Raw genomic sequence first — 18,415 nt, 5'->3', positions numbered from 1 at the left:
TTAAACTCCACCGAGACAGCGGTGACGCTAATCAGAAGGCTAGACCGTCCAATTTCACTCCTTTAAACTTTAAAGGCGTGTTTGTGTGTGTGTTTATACAATTGCTATTATGTTTGCACTTTATGTGTAATGTTACTGACTGCAGAGATCAGTAAGATGTGTGTATTTTTTATTTATTAGTTTTATTTATTTAATATTATTTTTTAATTGAATGACTGTCTAGTAGTTCACAGATGTCGAAAAACTGAGTGTGGTAAAGCCACTGATTTTGTTTATGTATATTTCTGCAATCTGCACATTGTACTGACTTTCATTTTAATGTTTACACCAGGGTTCCTTGTCAGCACTTTATGCTCAGATGTTTGTAAGCTAAAAATAAACTATTGTGTATGTTCAAATATACTGTTGTGATTGAAGAAGTTAAATAAAAATGTCAGTCATCAATTCATGCATCACCTCATGTCATCATAACAGAGGTCTGTCTTCCAGGAAAGAACAGTTTAAAATTAATGTAATATAGTATTGGCCATACTATATGATGTATTGCTTGTCTTTGTTTAATAATACAGAAGACAAAGACCTTAAAAAATAATCGCATATCGCATCGCAATCGCAATATTGGGGCAAAAAATCGCAATTAGATTATTTTCCATAATCGTTCAGCCCTACTGTATGCAGAACAATGTTTGTCACAGTTGGATATTCATCTGCAATTTGAAGAATTCTCTCCTTCAGGTTGTTGACCATATCGTTAGGAAAGCAGAGGACTTTAGTGTTCTTACCGCACATCCTTTGTACATCCTTTACGGCAGAGTCACCCACAATCAGAGTTTCAGGCCTAGCCTTTAGCTTTCCCTGTGGTCTTTTACTTTTCAACAGATTTTCAGACCTTACTTCGCTGCTTTTAGATGGATGGTTGTCTGATATAGATCCAGGGTCCTTTGATAGTGGAGCAAATCTGTTCTGCAGTTTCACATTCAGTTGTTTTGGAGGTTTGTTGTTATTCTTCCTATTCACGGTTGTCCAGTCCTGTTTCCTCTCGTATACAGGGGTAGAAGAGCTTCTCTGTCTCGTAGGAAGTGAAGGCCAGTCAGTTTCAGAGATTTCAGCTCGCTGTACTCTGCCCGTGATACGTCCTCCCCCTTCCAGGAGACATGATTTATGTCTTGGTTTTGCACCAAGACAGTCCAAGGGGGGATTATCACTTGAGGATTTATAATAATGCACAGAGTCTACTTTCTTGGTCATGTTATCTGTGCTCCTTAGCTGTGTACTAGCTTGCTCATTGCCATTGTTTTGAATCAAAGGCAAGGTTGTTTCATTTCCACACAGTCCATTTACCGCCACGTTTACTTCTAAGCGATGAATTTTTGTCTCCAGTACTGCAATCTTCTGCAGGAGGCTGTGGTAGTCATCTGTGGAGAGGGAAGGCATCTTGTTGCTAGTTAGCCTAGCAGTTAGCACCTTTCCAGGCTATTGAGGCTGTTCGGTGCCCAGACGCTGTAATCAGGCTTCAGCTGTGTCTAGGCCACAGACACACGGAGCGCTGAGGACAAGGTAACCATAAAATGTTGCTGTTTCTGTTAAGAACACTTTAGTCCTAATGATCTATAAGTGTCCAGAAGCTATCGCAGGTAAGCTCATACGGAAAAAACGGAAAAAATCAGCATAAAAATCAATGAAAAACAATAAAAGAAGCAAAGCATTTAAGAGCAAAGAGATGAAGCGTCCACACTCACAAAAGGGGAGGAGCAAGCTGACCTCTGTGAGGCGTGAGCAGTGTTTGTTTTTAACATAGTTCGCGGTGGAGCTGCTGACATAATGTGGATCCGAAGATCAATAATTGGCCTACCTGGGGTTGAAAGTCTGCACGGCGTTTCGGGGGGTACACCGGCTTACGCTAGTGTGACCCTTATTTTGAGCGATGAAAAAAATAATAAAATATAATTTTATTTTTATTTTATATTTTATATTTATTTTTATATTTCAATATCACAATAATCTTCCAATTTAGAACTACAAGTTAAAAAGTTAAAAAAGAACTAACATATATAAAATACACTTCAGCTAAATACTTCTAATTTATTTTCCCAAACCACGCGGAGCCGCAGTATAAGGACTAAAGAGCCGCATGCGGCCGACCCCTGCAATAGGACAATAGGAAAGATACTTTCTCTCCTCTAGGTTCAGTACATTGTTGCCGCTCATCCAAAATGAGACGTCTTTGCAAACACCATTCTTCTCAAGCAGGCTCACGTTGCTCCACCCCCTCTTCCATAATCTGCTGTGATTGGTTGTCCTGCACTCATGTGACTGAGCCTTACTGAGCAGTAACATACTGTAGTGAGTCAGAAAGCAGAGCATCGTGTTGAAGTACTCTGAATGAAACACTGCAAACATGATGCATGTTTCTCTACTGTGGCCATACCACCAACTTATATGAAGACTTAAAGGAGCTTGAAAAAAGAACTTTGTCCTTGAACAAGCAGCAAAAGAAATGAAGGGAGGAGGAAGGAAATCCCTGAAACAGACAAAAGAAACAAGGGAAAAAAACTCAAATATAATTGAGTCTCTCAAGAAAACTGAATTACCATTAGCTGATTAACAAATAACTTCAAACTCTGCAGCAGTCAAGATCCATGCCCAGTCATTGCTACCAGCAGGTACTGACCGTAAGACCATATTGTGAACACACCAATGACTTTTACTCATCACTGCACATTTACTGGCAGGCTGCAAGGGGAAGCTGCAAGCTCCCAAGAGCGACACTGATGTCAAGCGATTCAGCTGTTCTGCATTATTTTAAAAGGAAGACATATTTGGATGTGCAGGCATACTATTTCACCAAACTGACAGGACTAAAACTGTTCAATTCAATTGAACTCAATTCAATTTTATTTATATTGCGCCAAATCACAACAACATCCTCAAGGCTGTGATGGCAACATCACTACTATGCATTGATACTGTCATAAATATGACCTTTAATTCAACCGGCTGCATTTCCATCTTATCAGACTGAGATGTGGCTAGAACAGTTATGAGTAGCTCCTTCAGTAACAGTTTTCAACTTTTTTTAATCCAGCCCTCAAAGGGTTAGTGATTTTGTCTTCCACTGACATTGTTACATCTTTTATTATCAACAAATTACACAGTGTTCTTCATTAAAGACTCCTTTTCTTCTGCCTGTCAGCTCTGGCATTGTTACACTAAATATAAAAATAATAAAATTATCTAACAAGAGGAACCTGCAGATAGAGCTCTTGTTGGTAAAGCAAATGTGTTTGGCACAACACAGCGTTCAGACCATGATCCTTCTTTTTAACATTGCTGCACATGACATGTTTGAATTCAAAAAGAGTTTAATATTTTGGAACAGTTAAGCGAGGCATTGTCTCAATTGTTGACGTTCAGTCTTCAGCTGAGCAACTTTCCAGCTGGCACCACGCATCCTCTCCAGGTTCCAACATCACTGAAGAAGGGGAGAGCATGAAATAAAGTGCAGCTACCCTACCAACCTCCCCTGCACTGCTGCACCACCCCTCCCCTGCAGTGGAGCCATAGACCACACACACCCCTCCGCCACAAGCTCAAATTAAAAAAGTGTGGCTAACGTCGATATTGTATCTTTTACCATTTTAAACTGTACTGGGACATGCAAACTGGATCACATATCTCCCGTACTTGCATCATTACATTGGCTACCAGTCAGCTTTCGAATTGATTTAAAAATTTTAACACTTGTTTTTAAGACCTTACATGGCTTCGGAATTTTTATGTGTTTTCAAATTTGCATGTTTTTTAGAGTTTGTATGTGCTTCAGAGTTTGTACGTGTTTTGGAGTTTGTCCACGCTTTGTCTCTAGTGGCCACCGTAAATATACTTTTATTTATTCACTCCACATAAAATGTAATAAACAAATTATAAAATTCAAAACCCAACTATTTACATTTCAACTTTTAACTATTTACATTTTCAGCTTTTTCCTTGGAAAATTTTTTAAAGTGAAACTACACAAAACACTGCAAACCACAACCAGTGGCGTGTCTAGAAAATTTTTGTTGGGGGGGCAGGGCAGGTAGGGGCACAGATTTGGAGAAGGGTGGCAGATGTAATTGGCAGATAGTGTTAAAAAAAATTCTACCAACCGTTAACCATAATTCAATAACCCTGTAAACCTAATAACCGAATGCGCTTTTAACTCTTATTAGAATGAGATTTTAACCACTACGGTGCAAAGTTTTTAGATACTGTGTTGATAAAGTACAAGAGATACAATCAGTGCTTTGTCAGTGTTTATTAAGCATTCAAGGACAGCAATGTTTTCATAGTATTTTTACTGACATATAGTGCACATATGTTTTGGGCAAAAACATTTTTGAATATTAAAATACAAACATTTTTAACATACAATTGGCAAATTAGCCAATGCCAATGCAAAACTTTATTTGCCTATTAAAAAAAGAAGATAATCTGTGCACAAGTCTGTAAATGATTCTTTAAATCAGCTGTGTTGAAGTATGGAAACATCTGAAACCGGGAGGACAGGAGCCTTGAGAACCAGAACTGCACATCCCTGCATTGAACATGGCACAGCCGTTTCATGGGGTGATTTACACTCTATTCATAACATGGAGCTGGAAGATAGGATAAGTAATGAGAGAAATTAGCTAGACCGCACAGTGTAGTGTAAGTGCTGCCTTATGGTAAACTTTAGTAATATTGATGTATAAAGAACAACACTGGCTGATGATTAAATACAATCAGCTGGCATGGTGACACTGCCAGTATTAACCTGCAACCAATTCTGCAGCTCCATACAGCAATGTTACGACTTGGATTATATCTTATAACTAGGGATGGGTATTGATAAGATTTTCACGATTCCGATTCCATTTTTGATTCTGTTTAACGATTCGATTCTTTATCGATTCTTTTTAAAAAGGAGAACACTAAGTTCGAATAGCTTAGAACTTTGTTTTATATCTTCTCTTTGAACAAGGTAGAAATTTAGGAGTAATATGGCCTTACAAACCCAACAGTGAGATCTTAAGAGATCCACAGCCTACGGCTCTTCAATGGGGTGTCACAGGGTGCCCAGGAAAAAAATTGTAAATAATAAAATAAATATTCTTCTGTAGCAATAACAAAGTATAACATAAATTATTCTGTAGCAATTACACAAGAATATCCAGTAATGTCCCTGCCTACAATTAAACACATTCACTTACTGAAAATCATCTGCTGTAGCAAATGGGTTCAAGCCTTTGACCACAAACTGAGTCTCTGCTCGGTGACATTCGTCTATCCTGGCCTGAAAGGAGACGCTACCGGTAGACTGCAGCGAGAACTGCCAGCGTCTGAGCCAGACTCTGTCTGTCTCATCATCACGGTCACCTAAATGCACAGTAATGGCAGGTTTGTAATAAGGCAGATCGCGCTAACATAATATGCACTGTTATTGATTATTTACCTGCCGCATTAACGGGAGAGGACGTGCAAACGTTACCGCTGCTGCTGGGTTGAGATTCACGAGTCCGGAGAGGAATTAAAAACATGACATTCATTTAAGGTCATCGCGTGTTTTGTGAGCAAATGCTTTTGCATATTCGTAGTGTTTCCTCCCTTAAATGAAATATCTGCTTTGCAAGTATTGCAAGTTGCCCTGTTGTCATCCGTTCTCGTAAAGTATAACCAAACTTTTGAGCGTTTGAGCCGCTTAGGCGCCATGTTTCCTGCCAGGTAAATGACGCTCAGCAACGTGGTGACGTCATTCGGGGCGACTGGAATCGATAAGGGAATCGTTTGCAAAAATGGCAAACAATTCCAAGGAATTGAAACAGTGGGTTTTCGATACCCATCCCTACTTATAACTCATAACTCTTATGCTAGCTTCCCCCAGTAGCCTACTGTCTGAAATATTTGACGGTTGCAATAATTCTTTAAGTGGCGACCGTGGCTCAGGGGGTTGGGAAGCGTATCTGTAACCGGAAGGTTGCCGGTTCGATCCCTGGGCTCTCTGCCCTGGTCGTTGTGTCCTTGGGCAAGACACTTTACCCTATCGCCTACTGGTGTTGGCCAGAGGCGCCGATGGTGCGATACGGCAGCCTCGCTTCTGTCAGTCTGCCCCAGGGCAGCTGTGGCTACACCTGTAGCTGCCTCCACCAGTGTGTGAATGTGAGAGTGAATGAATAGTAAGTAAGTAAACTTTATTTATTAAGCGCTTTTCACAGACAGGCAATCACAAAGCACTGTACACAAATATTAAAATAATAAAAGAAACAATAAAATCAATAGACATTATATACAATGTAAAAGATCAAATGTAAATAATGTAAAAAAATATAAAATATGTAGATCAACAAAAGGCTTGTTTGAACGGAAGAGTTTTTAACTGCTTTTTAAAAGAATCCACAGAGTCAAGCAAACGTAATTGTAGTGGTAGACTGTTCCACAGCCTTGGTGCAACAGACTGAAAGGCTCCGCCCCCTTTTGTCTTCAGTCGTGTACAGGGAACAACTAAGAGACTCTGAGTCTGTGAGCAGAGATGACGAGCAGCAGTGTATTTTAAAAGAAGCTTGGATAAGTAATCTGGAGGCTGGCCATTTAGTGCTCTGTATGTTAAAACAAGAATTTTAAAGCAAATTCTAAACTCTATTGGGAGCCAATGTAAAGAATACCGGTATAAGATGGGAGTGATGTGAACACGCTTGGTAGAGCTAGTTAGTAGTTTGGCTGCTGCGTTTTGTATTGTCTGGAGGCGAGAGAGAGATGATTTATCCAAGCTAGTAAACAGGGAATTACAGTAATCTAAGCGTGATGACACAAATGCATGAATGAGTTTTTCCAGTTCAGCTGAGGAAACCATATGTCGCAGTTTAGACATGTTTCTTAAATGATAGAAACAGGAACGAGACAAAGATTTTACATGAGAGTCAAGGCCCAGAGAAGAGTCAAATATTACTCCAAGATTTCGAATATTTGACTTGACAGATGGACAGAAAGAGGCAAGAACCTGATTTTAGAATGTAGCTCAGGAGGAGCTATGATCATGGTCTCGGTCTTGTTAGTATTTAAAACGAGGTAGTTGCTTGAAAGCCAATCAGAAACCTGGGTTAAGCACTGGACTAGGGTGGACAGCCTATCCAGCTGATGAGGCTTAAAGGACATATGGAGCTGAATGTCATCAGCATAAAAATGATAAGACAGGTCGCTAAAAGATTGAATGATACCAGCTAAAGGAAGCATATAAAAAGAAAATAGTAATGGACCTAAAACTGAACCCTGTGGGACACCACAGGTCAGGGCAGCAGTGTTAGAGGAGAACCTATCAGTCCTAACAGAAAAGGTCCTGTCTGATAAGTAGGAAGAAAACCAGTCTAGGGCAGAGCCAGATACACCAGCCAAAACCTTCAGCCTGTTAAGTAGGATTTTGTGGTCGATGGTGTCAAAGGCTGCACTAAGATCAAGAAAAATGATCACAGAACAGTTCCCTGCGTCAGATGCCATTAATAGATCATTATAGACTCTTAAGAGAGCGGTCTCTGTAGAGTGCTGCTTTTGAAAGCCAGACTAAAAAGGGTCAAGAATGTGTAATTTACATAATAGAGACCTGAACTGATTTTCAACAATTTTTTCAAGTAATTTACTGACAAATGGCAATTTTGAAATAGGTCGGTAATTACTAGCAGAGCTAGGATCAAGATTCTGTTTTTTTAACAGAGGGGTTACCTCAGCATGTTTAAAATAAGATGGAACACAGCCTTGCCTCAGTGAACTGTTGATGATGGATAGTAATGTGGGACCAATGCTGGTGATAGACCTGGACAGGACAGAGGGAGGTAATATATCTACAGAGCATGACAAGGATTTCATTTTACCTAAAACTATAATTAAGTCATTTAGTGTGATTGGAGAAAAGGAGGTAAATGATCCAGGACAACAAGGGGTATCTTCATAAGGGGAGGCACTTGAGAAAATTTTAGATTTCAAGTCCATCACCTTATTTACAAAGTAATTAAGGAAAGTATTACAATCTTCATCAGAAAGCAACAGAGCATGCTGGGTTGGAGGAGAAACAATACTGTTGATGGTATCAAATAGAATTCTTGAATTATTTTTATGACGATTTATAAGATCGCATTAGTGGCATTGTAAAGCGCTTTGGGTGCCTTTAAAAGCGCTACATAAATCCAATCCATTATTATTAAGTGTTATTTTTTCCTTGGTATTCTAATTTCACCAAAGTTTACTAAACTCAACAAACTTAATATTACTTACCAGGACATTTATTCTCTCCTCATTTTCTTTCGCCGAAAATTTGTTTTCTGCCCTGCCGTCTTTCGCGCTTGGCTCTCCTTCCTTTGCTAATGTGATGCTCATAGTACAGAAGCCGATGCTGCATTCACTTACACTCGGATATCTGAGCTTCACTGTGAAAACATAATCGAGCATTTGATATTTGATTGAATTTTATTGTTTTAGCTTCGGATTGGCACCTGGGGTGGCCAGTCTGGTTGGGGGGGGGTGGTATGTGCCCCCCCAGGCCACCCCGCTGGACACGCCACAGACCACAACACAATAAAATATAAATGAAAATATGCAAAACAAAAAGAAGATACACATTCTCTGTCATATAGCCCTGCATGAATAAACGTTCTGAATCCTTAATCATCCACAACTGAAAATAGTTGTGGATGATTACTATACCTTTCTAATGTTGTCTCTTGTTGTCCCTGGCTCTCTTTCCCTCCCGCTCTGTTCCTGTGCTACTGCGAGTGTAACTACCGCCCCCCGGAGTGAAGCGGAAAAAAAGTGCGAGAGAGAGGGTGAGAGAAAGAAAAAATAACCCACGGCTCGCGTCGTTCACTTCAAAGAGTCGGCTCTGAGAGCTGTTTCGTTCGCGACTGAAACATCACTACTGTGAATTTCACATTCCAGCCGCAGCATATTTGGTGCTTGCTTGGACATTTAGGGGTTTCTTTGCTGTAAAAAGAAGTTTTCATCCCAAGCAGTGAGCAGCGGACACTAATGTTTTTGTCACTTTTTATCGAATCAAACTCAAAGTAAGGTCAGTACTTCCACGCTTTAAACGCTGCGCAGTCATACTCTCTCCCACACTAAATATATGATCCATTTTTGATCTGCACACAGCTGTTGCCATGAATGTCGCACTCGCTTACGTCACTGTCATGAGACACTCTCGCAAAAAAATCATGGTTTTAGTAACGCAGTAACGCAGCCTGCTTACGGGAAAGTAACAGTAATCTAAATACATTTTTTGCAATAGTAATCCCTTACTTTACTCGTTACTCGAAAAAAGTAATCGGATTACAGTTACGCGTTACTTGTCACGCGTTACTGCCAGAGGTGGAAAGTAACGAATTACATTTACTTGCGTTACTGTAATTGAGTAGTTTTTTTTTGTGTATTTGTACTTTTTAAAGTCATTTTTCAAGTCTGTAATTTTACTTTTACTTAAGTATATATTTTTTAAAGTATTGTAGTTCGCTACGTTTTCAATCACACCCATTACTGAGTAAATTAAAAAAAAAAACCCACAACATTGCGCTTTGGAAATACTGCAGGGAATGATGGGTAGTAGAAAAAATTGGCGCTAAGGTCACGTTAAAGATGGAGTCTGACATCGGTGTTATGGATCCAGTGAAAAAAGAAGCCCCGTCGAATTCGGCTGACCCTGAACTCGAAGAAACGGATGTAAACCCCTGGCCATATTTAAGGGACCATTTCGGCTTTAAGTGCAAGAAAGGCAACAGCTTTATTATGCAGTGTAAGCTGTGTTTGCCCAGAGAGACCGAGTTAGCAGCTTTTAAAAATTCCACATCAAACCTGCGCAAGCATGTAGAGGTAAGTTAAATACAACTCGTACCGTTATGGTAGCAAAAAGGCTGGGTTCAAATTAATCACATTAAGTTAAGACATCTGTGAAGAACACAGATAACGTTGGTTGGTACTAGAAACTTGCTGTAATCGGGCACGTTGTTGTCCACGCAACTTACTTTTTTTTTTTTACTGGGTTGGTAAATTGCCAAAAGAAAATGTGTTTACCTACGTTTTTCCTGTTTATTAATAATAATAATTTATTTAAAAAAATAGTTTAATTAAAGACAGAAGCGGCTACTTTCTTACTTAACCCACATATGTTCACACTGCAGGCAAAAGAATAACAGAGCGCTCACTTACCTTAGATTAGTCAAAGACAGCTGACTTCTGTTACTTGTTAATTAGCACTTGCAACCTCCCGTTAACTAGCCTGTTACTGTCCAATAAATAAAAGGGCCAAGTTTAAAAAATTAAAAAACATTTTTAAAGCAGCTGCCGTTCAGTTCAGTACTTGTACTCTTATTTGACAGTTTAGAACACATTCTCATGTGAAAGAATGATATGGTTTTGTATTGAAAACACTGTGATACCTGACAGTTTGGTTGATTGGTTTGGTGACCATTATCCATTTTCATGTATAGACTTGCAGTTTAACTGCCACTGCTCTTTAATATGTAAAGTTTTTCTTTTCACTAAAAAAGAACTACTTTGAGATTTATATCCCACTGTCTTTTTTTTTGCGCTACTCAGAAGCAGCTGTCCTCCTGCTGACAGAAAAGTAACTATGTAACTTTTACTCTGAGTACATTTTAAATGAGCTACTTTTTACTTTTATTTGAGTACATTTTTAGACAGGTAATTTTACTTCTACTTGAGTAAAATTTCAGCGAAGTAATAGTACTTTTACTTGAGTAAAATATTTTAGTACTCTTTCCACCTCTGGTTACTGCCCATCTCTGCTGATAGAGGCCATGTTTGTGGAGTTAATGAACCTGCCTGAATAGTTATTCAGATCTCACTTAAAATCTCACATTAAAACCAAGGCTTTGACTATCCAATTATAAGTTTTGAACAAATCATTATAACTTGACCAGTTTCTGAATGACATGAGTTTTAAAATATCTAATGTAAGTCAAAAACTACACTGCTAAAGCATCTATTTTCTTTGAATAGACACTCTTGTTCATTTTCAGATTTTACAATAAGGACTAAGAACATAAATATGCAAGCTGGCTAAATTGTTACACTTTTAAATTTCTATATCTTCAAATCACATTTCTGTCTAGGATTCATGAATGTTTATTATTTATTATATTTATGTTGATATCTGATGCAGTGAACAATGATCTTGAAGAAGCCTGTATCTCTACAGTTCTGCTGGGTGTGCTAATGACATGTGCCCAGACAGTGATGAAGAGGGTTGTTGGAGACAATGCCACGCTGCCCTGCCACCATCACTTCTGGGTTGGTGATCATCCCACTCTGGACATTGAGTGGCTGCTCCTCAAGCCGACCAACAGGCAGAGAGTGGTATGTGTCTCTCAATGCATGAGGTTCACTGCCCATTTTGGATAGACAACAACAAACCTACTGTTACCTGTTCTCTTCCATAGTCTCATAGTCATTTTTAAACTATTATTTTAGTAAAATATTATTTTTATTAATATTTTTTAATTGATATTTTAATATTTAAGTTACTTTGAATTTTTTCAGTTGCACAGGTTTTCTAGGCATCATGAAAAGTTTCACACAAAGGTTGTATGAGTTAAGTTGTAGTTATAGTCGTTTTTCTATATAAAACTATTTTAGCGATTTTGTAGTACATAAAAAAACTACAAAAGAGTGCATACCTTTTGCAAATGGAAAACAGCATTTATCCATAGCTGTTGCAATTAATGTATTTTGCATTGCCTTGTTAAATGCACAGACAGAAAATAAAGAGCATTTCAAAGATCTGTTCATAGCCAACAGCTCGCTATTCTATGATGCAAATTCTGCAATCAAATACATTAAAACCTGATATTTTTCCAGAACCTTCCTCACCAACATTTAAAAGGATTTCTTCCTCTCCACATGGTCTACCTGTCCACTACATTTCATGAAATTCAGTATGGTAGTTTTTGTGTAACCCTACTCCAGGCAATCAAACGAACAAGCAAAGAAATGGCAACATTGGGTTCTTGACATTGGTAGTATGCAAAGGCTCAACAAAGCAGTGTTTTATCAGCATCCTTCCATTTTTAAATAATTATTTTTTCAAATAATTAAAAACATATATATTAAAATTCTTAAGCACATATAGTTCGACTCTCTCTCTGATATATTTGCTCATGGTTGTAGATAAACTGGACATTGTTGTTCCTCTATATATGCATTATCTTGCATGACATGTTACAAAACCACTACCATTACTACCCACCTGTTTCACATCCTCCTACCAGGTGATTACCTACTTTTCTGGAAGAGTTTTTGACCCCAACGAAGGACAACGCGGTCGTGTAGCTTTTGCTGGAGAGTACTTAAAAGGCGACGCATCTCTGCTCATCAGTGACTTGTCACTCACAGACTCAGGAGAGTACAGCTGCAAAGTCAAGACTGGGCCACGGTACCACTGGAGTACCATCAGTCTCACAGTGCTAGGTAAGTAAAAGACAGCCCTTGGTTCACAGAAACTAGAGATATATAGGTAGAAGATACATAAAGTGCCATGAAATCCATAACCTATGAATTAGAGCAGTCGTTCTACAATAGTTTCAAGTTTTACTGTCATATAAAGATAAACAGCGTAAAATTCTTTGGCTCGTGCTCCTCAACAACAACAACAACAACAACAACAACAACAACAACAATAATAATAATAATAATAATAATAATAATAATAATAATAATAATAACAACAATAAAATACTTAAGCATTAAATAATAAGAGAATTTAAGATAGTTGTTTGGTATTTACATTTTTTGCAAAAATCTTGTGCAGTGAGGATTTAAAGTGGTTAAAGTGACACTGTGTAGAGTCTAGTAGCTATAGTGAGTGTGTAATGATGTGTGCAGAATGTCAGCAGTTCCAAAGCCAGATGGCTTGTGGGTAGAAACTATCCCTGTGTCTGGTATTGTGGGTCTGGATGCTCCTAAACTGCCTGGATGGACAGCAGGAGTGTGAAAAGTCTGTGGCTGGGATCACAGAGGATCCACTACATCTTCCTCGTGCAGCGCTGTCTATGGAAACCTTGCATGGCTGGCAGTTCAGTCCTGGTGATGCGCTGTCTGATCTCACCACCCTCTGCAGAGCTTTGGTCCTGAGCGTTACAGCTTCCATACCAGGTGGTGATGCAGCCAGTCAGAAGACTCTCAATGGTGCATCGGTATGAGTTTGTTAGTATTCTGGGGTTCATGCCGAATCTTCTCAGGCGCCGCAGGAAGAAGAGCCGCTGTCTTGCTGCTTTTGTGATCACACCAACATGGTGTGACCAGCTCAGATCCTCGCTGATGTTGATGCCCAGGAATCTGAAGCAGATGACTCTCTCCACCTCTGCTCCTTCGATGTGGATGGGAGTGTGGCCTCCTCTCTGCAGTCTCCTGTAATCCACGATGAGCTCCTTGGTTTTGCTGACGTTGAACAGCAGGTTGTTGTCGCGGCACCATGATGTCAGGGCTCTCACTTCTGCCCTGTATGCCATCTCATCTCCATCAGAAATGCAGCCGATGATGGTGGTGTCATCTGCAATATATGATGGTGTTGGAGCTGTGTGTTTCTGTACAGTCGTGGGTGAACAGGGTGTACAGCAGGGGGGGTGAGCACTCATCCCTTGGGGGCACCTGTGCTGAGTGAGAGTGTGGATGTCTGTCAGGAAGTCCAGGATCCAGCTGCACAGGGAGGAGCTGATGTTCGGGTCACTGGTCATATCATCCAGACAGGACGAGTCTGGATGATATGATGGTGTTGAAGGCGGAGCTAGAGTTAATGAACAGCATATGCACATATGTGTTTTTCTGGTCCAGGTGGGAGAGGGCAATGTGAAGTCCACTTGCTATTGCGTCTGTAGATCTGTTAGGCCTGTAGGCAAACTGGAGTGCTCAGAGCACTTCATAGCAATGGAGGTGAGTGCTACTGTTCGATAGTCATTTAGGCAGCTCACATTAGTTTTCTTTGGGACAGGGGTGATGGTGATCCTCTTAAAACATTTTGGGACAGCAGCCTGGTCCAGGAGCTTTCCGAGTGTTTATTTTCCTGATGTATTTACACACGACTGCCTGAGAAATCTGAAGAGAGCAGCAGCTGTCCTCTTCCAGCAAAAGCTCTTGAGATAGATGTTTATCAAAGCGTGCATAGAAGGTGTTAAGCTTATTAGGGTAGAGAAGCAGTTACCTTCCTCACTCTGCCGCTGTTTCCCTTGTAGTCTGCGATGGTCTTCAGACCACTCCACATGTTCATCCACATTCCTCCACATGAGCTGCTTAGTGTTGGAGGGAGGTTGGAACAGTCAGAATTTACATTCAGAAGGCAATATCCTTGGATTCTGCCAAACAAACACAGATTCTCACAAATGCTTGTACAGGACTGTCACGATGCACTCAGGAGTGAGCGACTCTCTCGTACAAATAAGAGAGAGATATTAGATATTGGATGGGGCCGCTTTATGTAAAAGCATATGGTTCTGTGAAAAAATCTAACATTGCCCTATTTACCCATCCTGCAATCCAAGCACTCCATTTAGAGCTGGTCTGGAATCAGTCAACTGAGACATTTTTGGTAGCATTGAAGAGATTTGTTGCTCTGAGAGGCGTTATCTATTTCGACAAAATTTAAGAGAGCAGACCAAGACTTAAAAGGGCTATAAAAGACCAATAAAGTCCTGCAGTTATTGAAGTTTTTCTCAAAAAGGGGCATCACCTGGAAGTTCATTGCAGAGCAAACAGCCTGGTGGGGTGAATATTGGGATCATCTTGTCCAGTTGGTGAAAACCTGTCTCAAGAACGTACTAGGAAGAGCTTCACTCAGCTTTGAAGAAATGTGCACTGTACTAACAGAAGTCAAAGCTACCCTGAACTCTAGACCTCTCACTTTTGTGCACAATGAGGAAAATGAGGCAGCCACTTACATTCCCACCAGGGAATTGGGTGGTATAAGACGGATCAACAAGAAAACAAAATGAATAGGAGCCTAAAGTCCAAAAACAAGAGCATAAGCATCCAAAACATAGTTCACTGCTACCCTTGTAGCAGGAACAGGGAATGACCGGGCCCTAGCCACCTTTACCCAGGGAACTAGAACAGGTGTAGAAAAAGGCTGGACCGTAGTCGCCCTTGGGACAGGAACATGCTGAGGTGCTGAATAAGTCTTTACAAAGTCCAACACAGCTGTAGAAAAATGACACACTGACTTATTGCTTGTTGCCTCAGGTTCACTACATGGTTTAATAGTAACTAAACTAGAAAGTTCATTAGGCAGCTCTGAAACTCCACTGCTAACCCATCTTGAATTTGCCTCCGATAAAAGAGTTCACAGTCTTAACCAATGCTACTGACACGGAAAGAATTTAGAGTCTTTATGCTGGCAGACTAGGGTTTGAAAGGGTGGCAGTGCTACTCACAGGAGACATAGACTCAAGTGGAATAACTGTTTGAAGTTGACACGTGGACCTCTGAGAAGAGGGAGTCTGTGGGACCGAGGCAACATATCACTCTGAAGTGCTGTGGTGTATCTTGAAGGCCTGAACATGAAGATGAAACCTGGCGAGGATACGGTAACCTTGGAAACATGGTGTGAACATAACCTGACAACGAATAACAGGAAACTCACACACTGGATACACAGAGAGGAGACACATGGGAAACACAGCTGACACAAATGAACATGACACCACAGGGGAAGCAAAACTCAACAAATTGGACATAAAACACAAGACTATCAAAATAAAACAGGAAACATAAACATGAAGACCAAAGACACACGGGGAGGTAAACGTAAACAGTTTCTGCCACTAGAGTGGCCGATAAAAGACGAAGTCATTTGATTTCACAGGCAGGCAACAGGTGAGACAAGCACATAAGCTCAAGGAATAAATCATAATGAATGCAAACCACAAAACTCAAATATATCAGAAAATGATACCAGACTAAACTATTTTTAAACAGTAACTAAATCATCATGATACCAAGAGAATATACAGTTAGCTCAGGATGCTGAGTGAAAACAATCCTGTCAATTGTCATTAGAAGACAGCATTTTCCAGGATCCTTTGCAGTAAGAAAAAAAATGAGGGAAGCCATTATAATTTGTGCTCTTCTGTTGTTCAGTGTTTCATGTTGTCCACCATTTTAAAGTCTCATATAAAGTCTATCGTCTCTTTTACAGATATCCTGTCTGTTTTCTTGGCTAAGGGATAGGACCAGGGATAGCTCAGTAGGTAGAGTCGGGCCCCATGATCAGAAGGTCGGTGGTTCGAATCCACTAAACGGCTACCCTGAGGTACCCCTGAGCAAGGTACTGCTCCCTGGGCGCCCAATGGCTGCCCACTGCTTCACTGAGTAAATGGGTTAAATGCAGAGAGGAATTTCCCCACGGGGATCAATAAAGTACACTTTTCTTTTCTAAGTGGATTTGCTACATCAGGGATATTTCAATCGGCTTTGCAGTCTTTAGGACCAGCGGCAAAAAAGTGGTCTGGTAACTCAAAGTGAGACCCAAGATTTCCCAGAATTCAAAAAGTTAAAGTTAAACAAATTTGACCTTGACCTTAAAGAGCCTGGTTTGACTGAAAAAGCCAGGAGAGAGCATGGTGAAATACCTGAGAGAGGTCTGGCCTTTGCTGAAGAGCTTGTTGTGACACCTGGTCCCTCTACATCACAGCTAAGAGAAAGTAAAAGGTTCTAATTCCCAGCCAGAGTCCTAAAAGAGGGATTTTCTCTATTTCCTAATTATAAAGCATTTTTATTGTTAATAATGGATTAATTCAAAATACAGGTTTGATCAGTATATAAAGGAAAAATATAGTTTAAGTAGTGAAAATGATTGTTTTAATGTCAGAGTTGTGTGTGTGCACATGAGCCAGCCTCAACCTTGTGTGTGTCTGAAGGAATGAAGGAAGATAAGAACTGTGTTGCCAACTCATCATAGAAATAATCCTGAAGAACCATAGCATTAGGTTTTTTAAGTGTAAAACACAAAACCATGATTTATATGTGGTTGTACTGATGGTTAACACAGTTGCACTTAAAACTAATATAATATAACATATTAAATGCAAATACATAAGGATCAGCCACAGAAAAATGATCTGTGGCTAATTCTAAATACAGGTCCTCTTCTGCTTCTCTTGAATATGGTGTGCCACAGGGCTCTGTTTTGGGGCCTTTATTGTTTTTGCTGTACATACTCCCTCTTCAGCACTTATTGAGCACTTTTAAAGATATTTCTTATCACTGCTATGCAGATGATATTCAGTTGTATATCTTCTTTAAGCCCCAAGATGTTTTCCAAACTACCGATTTTACAAAGGTGCTTAGATTCCATTAGGGGATGGATGGCTGATAACTTTCTTCAGCTAAATAAGGGGAAAACTGAAGTCCTTGTTTGTGCTCCCAAAAAACTGGTACCTATGGTGAGGGAAAACTTCGCTACATTTGCCAAACCTTCTATCAGGAACCTTGGTGTAACTTTTGACTCAGCTCTGACTTTGGACACTCATGCTAATTTATTGGTTCGCTCCTGTTTTTATCATTTAAAAAATATTGCTAAGGTGAGTCCCATTATATCACGCTCAGAACTAGAAATGGTCATCCATGCATTTGTCTCATCTCGTTTGGATTATTGTAATTCTTTGTTTACTTGTTTATGTAAAGCCTCCGTGGATCGTCTCCAAGTTGTTCAGAACGCTGCCACAAAGCTTCTGACCAAGTCTTCTAAATACTCCCACGTTACACCTCTGCTGATCCAGTTGCACTGGCTCCCCATAAAATTAAGAATCCACTTCAAGATTTTGACTTTGACATTCAGCACCAACCTATATCAGAGATCTTTTAAATCAGTACATCCCCAGCAGGTCCCTGAGGTCAGGTGATGAGGACTTGCTGGTCGTCCAACATACGAGGCTAAAAGCGATAGTGTTTGTAACTGTGGCCCCCAGACTCTGGAACTCCCTTCCTTTGAGCCCGAGATCTGTGGACTCAGTGGTTTCATTTAAAAAACAGCTAAAAACCGATCTTTTTTGGGATTTGGGATTTTTGTCTTGAAAGGTGGTATACAAATACAATTTTACTTTACTTTACTTTAAGGGTTAATTATTCTTAGTTGCTTAATACTGGCATGCTGAATATCAATAAAATAAAATAAATATGTTTAAGTTAACCAGTATAATGAATCAGAAAATACAGTAACAGTGATTCTAATAACAGGCTTCACTGAGAGCCTGCACAGAGTCTGATCTTGGTGTGTGTGTGTGTGCAGGAAGTGAATTATATCCATTTGTAGTTAAATGTTTAAATTTAAATGATTTCTTTATGTTAAGAATAACAAAGAAAATGTAATGAGGTGATTTTAAAGTGTAAAAGCTGGCATGCTGAATATCAA

At 39.8% G+C, this 18,415-nt stretch overlaps 1 protein-coding gene across 2 annotated transcripts in view; it reads left to right on the top strand.

Moving 5' to 3' along the window:
- LOC146565153 (CXADR-like membrane protein) overlaps positions 1-18,415 on the top strand; it is a 118,936-nt gene that overhangs the window by 76,199 nt on the left and 24,322 nt on the right. The window contains exons 2-3 of one of the 2 annotated variants that reach the window (XM_085288084.1): positions 11,216-11,373; positions 12,285-12,483. In XM_085288084.1, coding sequence (XP_085144210.1) covers positions 11,216-11,373; positions 12,285-12,483 — 357 coding nt within the window. Of the gene's footprint in view, positions 1-8,952; positions 11,374-12,284; positions 12,484-18,415 lie in introns of those variants that run through there. The other variant, XM_085288083.1, reaches the window with a different exon arrangement.

This window comes from Mchenga conophoros, linkage group LG10 (assembly GCF_057382185.1).
Source record: "Mchenga conophoros isolate Kocher_MC1m ecotype Shallow Benthic linkage group LG10, M_conophoros_male_GT1.1, whole genome shotgun sequence".
NCBI classification, from domain to species: Eukaryota; Metazoa; Chordata; class Actinopteri; order Cichliformes; family Cichlidae; genus Mchenga; species Mchenga conophoros.
The sequence above is the reverse complement of the archived record's forward strand: the minus strand, read 5'-3'. Positions and strand labels throughout refer to the sequence as shown.